This window comes from Cucurbita maxima, unplaced genomic scaffold, assembly GCF_002738345.1.
Source record: "Cucurbita maxima cultivar Rimu unplaced genomic scaffold, Cmax_1.0 Cma_Scf00168, whole genome shotgun sequence".
Classification (NCBI taxonomy): domain Eukaryota; kingdom Viridiplantae; phylum Streptophyta; class Magnoliopsida; order Cucurbitales; family Cucurbitaceae; genus Cucurbita; species Cucurbita maxima.
Window position 1 is genome coordinate 31,730 of NW_019272184.1, and position 12,500 is coordinate 44,229.

The 12,500-nt window shown below is 34.4% G+C and overlaps 1 protein-coding gene across 1 annotated transcript; it reads right to left on the reverse strand.

Annotated features, from left to right (window-relative positions):
• Positions 1-354: 354 nt before the first annotated feature.
• On the reverse strand, positions 355-5,891 carry LOC111473813 (probable serine/threonine-protein kinase At4g35230). The gene is made up of 11 exons (XM_023119197.1): positions 5,578-5,891; positions 5,233-5,447; positions 4,997-5,132; positions 3,542-3,675; positions 3,044-3,149; positions 2,879-2,964; positions 2,578-2,763; positions 2,308-2,466; positions 1,115-1,228; positions 706-1,002; positions 355-563 (listed from the first exon to the last, which is right to left on the reverse strand). Exons 1-10 carry the CDS (start codon positions 5,657-5,659, stop codon positions 751-753), a joined length of 1,470 nt encoding a protein of 489 aa, XP_022974965.1. The 5' UTR covers positions 5,660-5,891; the 3' UTR covers positions 355-563; positions 706-750.
• Positions 5,892-12,500: the final 6,609 nt, after the last annotated feature.

Below are 12,500 nucleotides of genomic sequence, written 5' to 3' on the forward strand. Positions count from 1 at the left end.
AAAAAAAAAAAAAAAAAAAAAAAAAAAAAAAAAAAAAAAAAAAAAAAAAAAAAACTAATTTACTAAAAAATAATGACATTTTTTTAGAATATTCCCATTTAAGAATTAAAAAAAGAATTTTACAGAAATTTTACCAAAGTAATATTAAAATAAAGAATTTTTTTTAGCACTTTTTATTTTTATTTTTCTAAGAATAATATTAAAATAAAAATAATAAAATAATAAAAATTCCTTTGAAGCTAAGTAACATATTATCCTCGAACTTTAAGCATTAAAAAAAAAATCCTTATTTTTTCAGCAGAATATAAAGATAATTAAAAATGGATAAAATGGGAGAAAGTAATGATAAATTGCAAAAAGATCCCTGAAAACCATCAATATTATATAGAAACCCTCTAAATTATTTTTCTTATATTATAATAATATCCTTACACTTTTGTTTTTTTATAATTTTATCCCTTTAGAGTAGTTGGGGCTCTGCCTGTTTATTCCATCTCTTTGCTTTGTCTCCTCCTCCTCTGTTAAAAAGTTGAAGAGAAGCTCTGATTTGCAAGTCAGTCCCCCTATTAAAAAGTATTTGCAAGAATTCCAAAATAAAAGAATAATTTCAAAAAAAACCCCTCAAAAGTGTCAAATTTAACATTATCAATGTTGATTCTATGATGTCTAAAACATCAGGAGTTAACCCAACATGTAAATGCTTACCTTGGCCAAAACATCGATTCTTCGGCTCGGATCGTCACGCCCCGTTTAACTGCGCCAGATGTTTTGCTTCTTTGCTTCGAAGGAGGCTCCGTCGTTGAGCATATCCTGTGCGTCTGATTCCATTCCTAGTTTTGAGAGGGCGAGAGCCTGCATATAGAAGGAAGTCGGCCACTCGGGCAAGCATACTTGAGCTTGCATTGCGTCTCTTAATGCGAGTTCAGGTTGACCAACCATTAGGTAGGAGAGCGCTCGTCTCACAAAGACGGTACCAGAAGGGACCGACATCATTGATACTAGCTGCAGTTCAAAAGATGATCGTAATGTTATTAGCAGAGAAGTCGAACAAATGTGGCAAGCTAGTGAACTACCCGTGCCATTGGAGCTATAAAGTCGAGATAGTAGAATGCACCTTCGAGTAGTACTCGATGGCGTTTTTGTAGTCCTTGTCTCTGAATGCAATATCCCCAAACTTTTTTGTGTTCAACATGTCTTGCACTTGTTGAGTCCACTCTTGGAATGAAAGCTGCAGATTGAAGAGAAGCAAACATTCACTTACATAAGATTGGTTGAGTCCACTCTTGGAATGAAAGCTGCAGATTGAAGAGAAGCAAACATTCACTTACATAAGATTGATGAAACCACTATCATGCGTCAACCGCTAGCAGATATTGTTCTCTTTGAGCTTTTCCTATTCGGGTTTTCTCTCAAAGTTATTAAAACGTGTCTACTAGGAAAAAATTTCTACACCCTTATAAAGAATGTTTCATTCCGCTCTCCAACCGATGTGGCACACTGCCGGTGTCCACCCCCTTTTGGAGCCCAATGCCCTCGCTGGCACACCGCCCGGTGTCTGACTCTGATACCATTTGTAACAACTCAAACCTACGGCTAACAAATATTGTCTTCTTTCGAGTTTCTCCAAAGTTTTTAAAACGCGTCAGCTAGGGAGAGGTTTCCACATCCTTATACAGAATATTTTGTTCCCCCCTCCAACCGATGTGGGATCTCACAATCCACCCCCCTTCGGGACCAGCATCCTTGTTGGCACACCGCTTGGTGTCCATCCCCCTTTAGGGCCCAACGTCCTCGCGGCACACCGCTCAATGTCTAGCTCTGATACCACTTTTAACAGCTACAACCCACCTCTAGCAGATATTGTCCTCTTTGGTTTCCCCTCAAAGTTTTTAAAACGTGTATGCTAAAGAGAGGTTTCCGCACCCTTATAAAGATTATTTTGTTTCCTTCTCCAACTAATGTGGGATCTCACCGTGACGGTCTAGGCTAGCTTGTACACCTCGACTAATCTCAATTTTGTATCTATTCTACATGAATAAAGCAATTTTAACTAGAACAATCCCTATTGAATGGAAAGGGCTACCCTTAATGGGTATTTAGAAACTCAAGGGGTGCCCCAAGTGAAGAGCTAAGGGCATGAAATGTTTAGAGATACCCTCCAAGTTTCCAAATTCAAAGCTCCTAGGAGGAAAATCAATAACTCGAAACCGTCCTCAACGCATCGTGATGTAGGCCTTACGACAAGCATACGAACAAAAAATGTAATGCAATTTACTTTATATAAACCGAGGCAAAAAAAGAACGTACTTCGCTCTCAGCGCCCTCCTCGTCTTTGTAACCAACTTTAAGTAGTATGTCGTGTACGGCAGTAAGATCCATCCGAACGCAGGCTTTCCCGAGTGCCGAAAGCATCGTTGGCAACACCACTGGTGTTTTTGTCAACCCCATTAGTACGTGTGATGCAACCTAGGATAACGAGGATATCGACGTTAAGAAAACTCAAAAGAATTTAGGATAACATAACCCCGTGTCGAAAAAATAAATCTTCGGTCAAGTAAACGACGTTAAAACGTTTACCTCTTGCTTTTGCAGAGGCTCCACTGCTGAAAAAATAAATTTTATATCGGGTCGATCTTTAGCCTCGTATTGCAGACATTTAGAAGAAAGATCAATCAACTGAGTTGCATCATCATCTCCATATTGTCCTTCCAAGGATGAATCCATTAACAGTAATAAGTTCTTCCCTCTTAGCAAATCTAGTGCCTGTTCATATAACCGAGACGACGAGCCAGATAAACGAGCGTTGCAGACAAGAAAACACAAGATTCATCGAATAACAAACAAATTCAAAGATGGACGGAGATGAACGTTATCGTACATGGCTCGGGGGAATGTGCTTCCCACTTAAAAGGTCCAGCAAAATGGTTCCATAGCTATAGATCACACTCTCTGGTATGACCCTGCCTGAACGAAACAAAACCATAGAGAATCACTCGACACACCGTTCTTTAAACTAAGAAGCTCGGATGTTTCGGTGACATACCCGTTCGTAGAAACTCTGGTGGCGTGTAAGCTAAGTTCGTGCTATAGCTTTTTCCATCCTGACTGTTCTTCATCAAACCAAAACTGGATAGTCGAGGATCCCCGTCCTGCCACGAGCAAATGAAGCCCAACAATAGAACACGCCGATTGTCGATATCAAATGCTTGGTATTGACTAAGTTCATAGTCTAAAAACGAATAAAATCCAGGAATTTTGAAGGCGTACCTCGTCGAAGTATTGACTAAGTTCATAGTCTAAAAACACTAAAAACAAAGGAATTTTGAAGGCGTACCTCGTCGAAAAGAACTCTATATGCATTTAGATCATGATATATTTTTCGATTTTCAGTGCTGCAATGATCGAGGGCTTGTGCTATGTAATATGCAACTCGAACACGCATTTCCCAAGGAAACGGTTGCTTTTCCCCTGNTCAAATGCTTGGTATTGACTAAGTTCATAGTCTAAAAACACTAAAAACAAAGGAATTTTGAAGGCGTACCTCGTCGAAAAGAACTCTATATGCATTTAGATCATGATATATTTTTCGATTTTCAGTGCTGCAATGATCGAGGGCTTGTGCTATGTAATATGCAACTCGAACACGCATTTCCCAAGGAAACGGTTGCTTTTCCCCTGAGGTATAATGGAAATCATTCAGAAAGAACAAGAAAGGAAAATCCCGATGCCGAGATAATGAAATCCTAAAGCTCCACCGAACTTGAAATTCTATAATGTACCATCCCGACACCTTCCTTGTCATAAACAAACATAAAAAACACATTCTAGAGAACGTGTACAACGAACAAAATCACCAAACAATATCAGAATCTTCCATTTTAAGGAAGTAAAACACTCGAAATTCTACAATGTACCATCCCGACACCTTCCTTGTCATAAACAAACACAAAAAACACGTTCTAGAGAACGTGTACAACAAACAAAATCACCAAACAATATCAGAATCTTCCATTTTAAGGAAGTAAAAACACTTGAAATTCTACGATGTACCATCCCGACACCTTCCTTAACATAAACAAACACAAAAAACCCGTTCTAGAGAACGTGTACAACAAACAAAACCACCAAACAATATCAGAATCTTCCATTTTAAGGAAGTAAAACACTCGAAATTCTACAATGTACCATCCCAACACCTTCCTTGTCGTAAACAAACACAAAAAACACGTTCTAGAAAACATGTACAATGGACAAAATCACCGAACAATATCAAAATCTTCCATTTTGAGGAAGTAAAACACAAAACATGTACAATGGACAAAATCACCGAACAATATCAAAATCTTCCATTTTGAGGAAGTAAAACACGCGAAATTCTATAATGTACCATCCCGACACCTTCCTTATCATAAACAAACACAAAAAAACGCGTTCTAGAGAACGAGCACAANAGACAAAATCACCAAACGACATCATAATCTTCCATTTCGAGGAAGCAAAACACTCGAAACTCTATAATGTACCATCCCAACACCTTCCTTATCATAAACAAACACAAAAAAACGCGTTCTAGAGAACGAGCACAACAGACAAAATCACCAAACGACATCATAATCTTCCATTTCGAGGAAGCAAAACACTCGAAACTCTATAATGTACCATCCCAACACCTTCCTTATCATAAACAAACACAAAAAAACGCGTTCTAGAGAACGAGCACAACAGACAAAATCACCAAACGACATCATAATCTTCCATTTCGAGGAAGCAAAACACTCGAAACTCTATAATGTACCATCCCAACACCTTCCTTATCATAAACAAACACAAAAAACCCGTTCTAGAGAACGTGTACAACGAACAAAATCACCAAGCGATATCAGAATCTTCCATTTCGAGACAGTAAAACACTCGAATCCTTCAAATAACGCTACGATTATAAAGATAATAAACGAAGTAAACAGATTCTCAAGCAAGTAAAAGACTAAAACCATACAATGAAACAGATGCTTTGAGAGAGTATCATTAGGCATAAACTCAGCCACCAACAGCCTCTCATCTCCTTCAGCACAGCACCCAATCAAATTAACCAATCTCTTAAACCTCAGCTTACCAACACCAGAAGCTTCAATCTGTTCATAATCACAAGCAAATCAACAAACAAATCACAAAAACAAGCTCAAATCAAAGCCAAAACCATACCCATTTTCACTTAACAGTAAAAGAGATTACCACAAACTGTTTAGGATCAGGCCAAGATTGCTTGGAGAAGCGTTTAATGGCAACCAATCGAGTTTTCTCAAGCTTCCCTTTATAAACAACATTAGGAGCTTTCTCACCACTTTCAGAAACAATCAATTCAGAGCTGAAGCCATTAGTGGCAGCTCGAAGTTCATCAAGATCAAACTCCTTGAATGGAGGAACTAGCTCAAACTCTTCATCATTAGCTACAAAACCCCACAAAAACGATATCAAAACCCAATAACTCAAAGAACTAAAACAAACCCAGAAATCATTGAATGAAAAGACACTAAAAAACACAAAGATTAAGAGATTGATAGAGATGAACAAACAGACCTGGATCTGGTTTGGGCTGTGGTGGGGGAGGATCGTTGTCAGGGGAAGGGAGATGAATGGTTTTGGACTGAAAACAGCCCATGATTGAAAGCTTACATAGAGAGATAGAGAAATATAAATGGAAAGAAATAGAGATTGTAAAGAAGATTGAAAGGGTTTATAGATTGAGCTGTGAAAATGGAGTGTTTGGAAAATGGGTTAAAGGAAAAAGGGAGAAAAGGGGCTGAAAAAGGTCACAGAGACTGAGAGAGAAAGGGCTCAGTAGTCAATCTCTCTGAAAGAGAGGGAGAGAGTCACGTGATGATCAGAGAGACAGCATGTGATGAGAGACAGAAATACAGAAGGAATTGAACGCCATTAAAAAGGGGACATGGTTATGGGGAAGGAGGAAGGTAAAAGGGCAAACTAGTCAAAATGAAAATGACCCAATAGCTGGTTGGAGAAGTAAACGAACCATTCATTATAGGAGTGTGAAAATCTCTACTTAATAGAAGTGTTTTAAAACCGTGAGTTCGATGGCGATATGTAACAAATTATAACATATAATATCTGCTAACAGTGGCATCGGGTAGTTACAGAACAATACAAGAGAGTAAAAAGTGTATGATTTGTATCAAATAATCATAGATGGTCATACCATGGCACATCGTACAAAATGAGTAAGTGCTCGTGTCGTTCTTTTTACCTTTCATGCTCCATAAAAATTGAGCTATTGTAACAAAAAGGGTACGGTTTCTTTTTGCAAATATCTAGAACTAATGGCTTACTAACGTGAGATTATTTTAATATAATAGTAATTGATGCGTATTTTTTAGATCAAAGTCTCCAATTTTATATTTATTATTATAATTCAAACCATTTTTAATTTTTAAAATTCAATAGGGTATGATAAATCTTATAAAGGTTCGTAAATAATTTTACGATAATAATTATTTATGAAATTTTTATCAAAACCATATAAACTAATTCTAATATTTAAAATCAAAGAGTATAAAATAAATTTAATATATTTTTTTCTAAATACATTTAAAAAATTGAAAGATAAAAATTAACCATTTAAATTTTAATTTAGAAAATTAAATGACGTAACAACTATCGACTAAAATTTTAAAAACTCCCAAGACTAACGGTTTGTTTCCTTTTTTTTCGTAATTGGGCCTATACGGCCCATTAATAGCTAAGTTTCTGGGCTCGGAGTCTTACCTATGCTGGTCCACATAAAACGTCATCATGGGCCGAAGCCCAATCCGACAAACTTATTGCTTTTAGTGCAAGAGATTATTGCAATCCACCCCCTGAAAATATGGGTTTTTACAAAACAAGCCATTAATATCAATTTTTTTTAATTCAATGATAGAAAATTACACGGAGGAACCCCTGCATTGACCTTTGGTTTGCATAAATATACCTCTAATTATCAATAATTACACGACAATCTAAAATAATTAGTGGGGAGTCAAGTTAGTAATTTATTATAATATATATATTATCGAGTACAGTTAAATAATTATAATATTTTTAGTTACCATGCCAATTACCACAGTAATAAAGGAAAAAATTAATAAAAATACCTATAAATTATCAAATTTATGTTAGAAATATCCTTAAATCTTAAATAATAATAATAATAATATATTTAAACTTTAAAAAAGTCTAAAAAAAATATATTTATGATTGGTTTTGAATAATAATTACTACTTGATTTCAAAAATAACTTTGATTTTTTAACTTCATTAATAACCTTCTAATAAAAAAAAATTAAAAATCTTCTTATATTTTAAAAATATATTTATGAAAGTTTAAAATTAACATTAATAATTTTTACCTTAAAAGAAAATTATTACCGTAATATATGGAGGAAACCCTTAACCCTTTTGAAAGTTAAGGGTATTTTTTTAAGTTTACAAGTATTTGTGATTTTTTATTTTTATTTTTTAATTTAAGGATATCTTTAAAACATTTAAAATTTATGGATATTTATTTAAACAAAGTATAATGTTTTTTTTAAGGGTATTTGTGAAATTTTTAATATTTTTTTTATAATTTTTCTCAAGGTTTTTAATTAATATATATATTTTTAATTAATTAATTAATATATATATATATATATATATATATATATATATATATTCCAATTTTATTTTACCATCAAGATTTAGTAATATTTAAACCCGTAAAAAAGTTAATAAAGTTTTGGGGTCGTGATCATACTAACATTGATCAGTAGATCAATGACCACTTGTAAAGTCATCGAATTTTAATATTATTAAAAATTTTAAAAAAAAAATTCTTAAAATTTCACAAGAAATTATATGACAGAGATGAAACATAAAATTTTATAAGTTGAGTACGCCTCAATTTAAGAAAACATGATGTTTTAGAATTTTATTGTTTTATTTATTTATTTATTTATTTATTTATTTATTTAATGGGAATAACTTCTACAAGGGGAAAATAACAGAATGTATGGCATATTTATTGCAAGATTAGATGAATTTCTGGCCACTTATATTTCAACAACTTTGCTTTCTCCATGGATTATGGAGAATGTTGGTCTTAATTAACACAATTAATCACACTTAGATGCTAATTGTCTATATAATCAACAATTACGCAAACATTATGCTTGCCAACAAAAAGCATACAAATATTAAAATCCAACGAATCATAAGAGTTTTGAGACTGAGCATCAAAGATGTAGAACTGATAGTCACTTTCGATACATAACAACTCAAGCCCACTACTAGTAAATATTGTCTGTTTTGGCCCATTACGTATTGTAGTCAGCCGTCTAATTAAGGAGAGGTTTCTGTATAAATGCTTTGTTCCTCTCTTCAACCGACGTGGGATCTCACACGACAGCTGTTATGCAATTTCATTCAAGAAAAATAGATAAGAAGATGTATCAAAATCTATACGATAAAATATATCTAAAAGAGAAGCGAGAATTCAAATTGATTTAGAAATAAGTAGATTCTAAATTAGTATTGAAAAGTGCATGCATTTGGTTTAATTTTCAACTCATTCCCTACTCAGAAATTTCCAATTTCTATCCTTTGTTGACTCTTTTTAAGGGATAAAACACATTCATGCATCCAGAAAAGATCTAGTTTATTCATCATTGGACAAGAAGACAATGGAAGATTTCACAGCAAAAAGAATTCAAATTAGTCAACTTGGGAGAGGTAGGGCTCAATCATAATGAGAACAAAACACAACTCCTCCTATCCATTATTGAAGTTTTCTCCTACCCACAATGGAAGTTGGGTATTGCACGTAACAACTGTATAAAGATCCTATCACAATCACATGTTTGAATTCATACACATTTCAATTAATTCACGTTAGTAATTATAGTTACTATTTAAGTAAATCGAGTGTAACTAAAGTTGTAAGATCTTACCTCGGTTGGGGAGGAGAAGGAAATACTTTTATTAAGGGTGTGAAAATCTCTCCCTATCAGACGCGTTTTAAAAACCTTGAGGGGAAGCTCGAAAGGGAAAGCCCAAAGATGACAATATCTGTTAGCTATGGACTTGGATTATTACAAATGGTATCAGAGCTAGATACCGAACGATGTGCCAGAGAGGAGGTTGAGCCTCAAAAAGGGTGGACACGAGGCGGTGTGCCAACAAGGACGCTGGACTACATCGATTGGAGAAGGGAACGAGTGCCAGCGAGGACGCTGGGCCTCGAAGGGGGGTGGATTTGAGATCGCACATCGGTTGAGGAGGAGAACGAAACACTTTTTATAAGGGTGTGGAAACCACTCCCTAGCATATGCCTTTTAAAGGAGAAACTCCAAAGGAAAAGTCCAAAGAAAAAAATATTTACTAACGGTGGGTTTGGGCTGTTACAAAAGTAAAAGAAAGAGTATATATTCGATCAAACATGTTCGAGAGACAAATCAAAGAACGATATGTAACGTCATCTCGTTTTGACAAAGGAAACTACATATTCTCCATGAAAAGGAACAAATAAACAATTAGTAAACTTGAGACAGAGACATAAAGGATGAGGAGTCTAGATGTAAGGCAGCTGGTTTCTCATTCAACTGGTGGGAATGGCAATCTTTAACCTAATCATAGCACAACAATTTGCCAAATTTAGTTGCTTTTACGAAAAGGCAACATGGATCCAGCTTGAAAAAGGAAGCCCAAACCCCTTTTGTCAAGTTCTTTAATCAGTCTAAGGGTCAAAAAGTCAAATGATGAGTAGCCTACTATATCCCTTCCACCGCACAAAAAGCCATCAAACCAAAATACACACGACTTGAAAACAATAAAATATAACAGAGAACAGAGTTTAAAATCCTTTCCTCTAAAAAAAAAAAAAAATATATCTAATTTGAGTCTTAGGAGTTCCAACTTTTTGTTCTTTTTTAACCGTGGTGTTCGAGTCATTTTCCACGCATTTCAACTATTTTTATGAGACAACTATTGATGTAACAGCCCAAAACTCACTGTCACCAAATATTGTCCTTTTGAATTTTTCCTTTCGGACGAGGTTTCGACGTCCTTATAAAGGATGTTTCGTTCTTCTCCACAACCGATGTGGAATCTCACAGTTGATCCTACTACGATTAGTTGCTAAGATCTCTAATGGAGTGGGCGTCATAACTTGAATTCATTTTCTCTAAACTCTTTATATATCCCTTGACCATTAAATCTGCACTCTATAGACTGTTTTTTGAAGGCAAATTTGCATTAAAGAGTTCTTATTGCAAATAGAATTCTTCGGAGTAACTTACTAATAAAGACAAACAAAATGTAACTTTTGAAAGTCATGATGAACAAAATTAAAAGTTGGCGTTGGGTAAATACGTATCTAATACACCTACAAACAGAACAAAAGATAAGGCCCTAAACAAGTAGCAAAGCAAAAGCAAACCAACCAAACAACAGGGACTTGCAATCCAGCTGCTATGCACACACAAAAAACACAAAAAAGCAACGAAAGATATCCAAGTTTACTTATAAGAGGCATTTCGTCGAACACCTGGTGGGCGCCCAAAGGCGTAGCCGAATAGAATTGCTATTTCTCACCGATACGCGCGCTTCCTTTTCAGCCAGTCCCCAGCTGTTCCCCAATAACGCCAACCAGCCGGCTACGTCATAATCACGCACGCCCAAAAGACGTCGTTTTCAGCCGGTGATGTTGAACGCCGACAACCCACTGACAGAGCACCGCTCTCTTCCCATGGGCAAAACGGGCAGCTGCCCTCTCTGCCATTAAAGCCAATCTTGCTTACTTGGATCGCACCAAGAAGGATCAGAAAAGAATCAGAAAGGGAAATGAATTTTGTATCGTTTCTGAAAACTTTGTAGCCAATACGTTAGATAAAATGCCTGAACTAATTTTTTTTTAAAAAAATGTTACCGTTAGTTGAAATCCACGTAATGTGGCACAGGAACTGTCGCTTCGGACATGTAGTGGGCATAAAATTGGGACGTGGCTCGCACGTTTTTTAGCCCCAATTTATTAAGCTATTTATATGCACACACACATATATATATATATATATATGTGTGTGTGTATATATATATTTATTTATTATTATTTATTGAATTAAAAATCATATTAAAAAAAGCGTATAAATTTACAAAGGACTTTTTTTTTTTTTTTTTTTTTTTTTTTTTTTTTTTTTTTTTTTTTTTTTTTTTTTTTTNTGTGAGATATTTATTTAATTCAAAATTTTAAGTGGGAGTTGGAGACTGTAATTTAAAAAGCGCGTATTAAAAAATATAAAAAATGAGGGGATTTATTTATTTATTTGGTACAAAATAGTGGTTATTATTAATTAATTAATTAATTAGTGATTATTATTAATTATTGTGATTAGTATTATTTTAATGAAAGTGGAAACAGATTAAGTAAGCAAATAAACTAAAGCGAAAATGTTTTATTAATATAATATATTTTTAATTAATTTCTTTTTTTTCTTATAGAAATTTTAAAAAAATCTCCCGAAATGACATGGCACCTATCCAATCGCGTTTACTAATTTAATAATATTATTATTTAGAAATCAAATACATAAATAATTTATTTATTTGAATAAAAGAAGAATTAATTCGTCCAAATTATAATTATTATTATTTGAATTAAATATACCAAAAGTGAATAAATTCTTATTATAATCTAAACAGTTATTGAAAAATAATCACATTTTTATCGATATTTTATGTGTTTTAATTATGATTTATGTTTATTTTTTATTCGAAGAAAAAATAGTGTATCTATCGAGAAAACCTTCTAGAAAGTTGCCTATAGAAAAAGTATACCCAACGAAATACGAGTCTGGTCGAGACTTGTCAGTGTGGGTGAGAGTTTTTCTACCTATCGATTCTTTACTGACTGAACGAAAAATATTTATTTCTGCTCTTTTTCTTTGAGCAATGAACCGTCAGTGTCTAACCGTACAAAATCCTTTGGCTTTTCCATCGATGTTTTAAAACACATTTGTCAGAAATAGGTTTCCGTACCCTTACATGAAATGTTTTGTACCTCATCTCCAACTAAATCGAGATCTCACAAATCCACCTGCTTTGAGGGTCAGTGTGTCTTCGTTGGCACACAGCCCAGTAACGGGCTCTGATACACTCTTTTGGCTTTCCTTTCAAAGTTTTAAAACGCGTCTGTTTGAGAAAGTTTTCATACTCTTACAAGTAATATTTTGTACCTCTCTCGAATCGATGTGAGATCTCATTTGAGAAAGTTTTCATACTCTTACAAGTAATATTTTGTACCTCTCTCGAATCGATGTGAGATCTCACATAACTCAAACAACATGAACGTCCTCCATCGATGCTCAATGTACTTATAGACGACGTCTCTAATCTTTCACGTTATATATATTAAAAATATTATACCCATAAATCATTTCATTTTAATTTTATATCTCACGTCAATATATGTGGTTG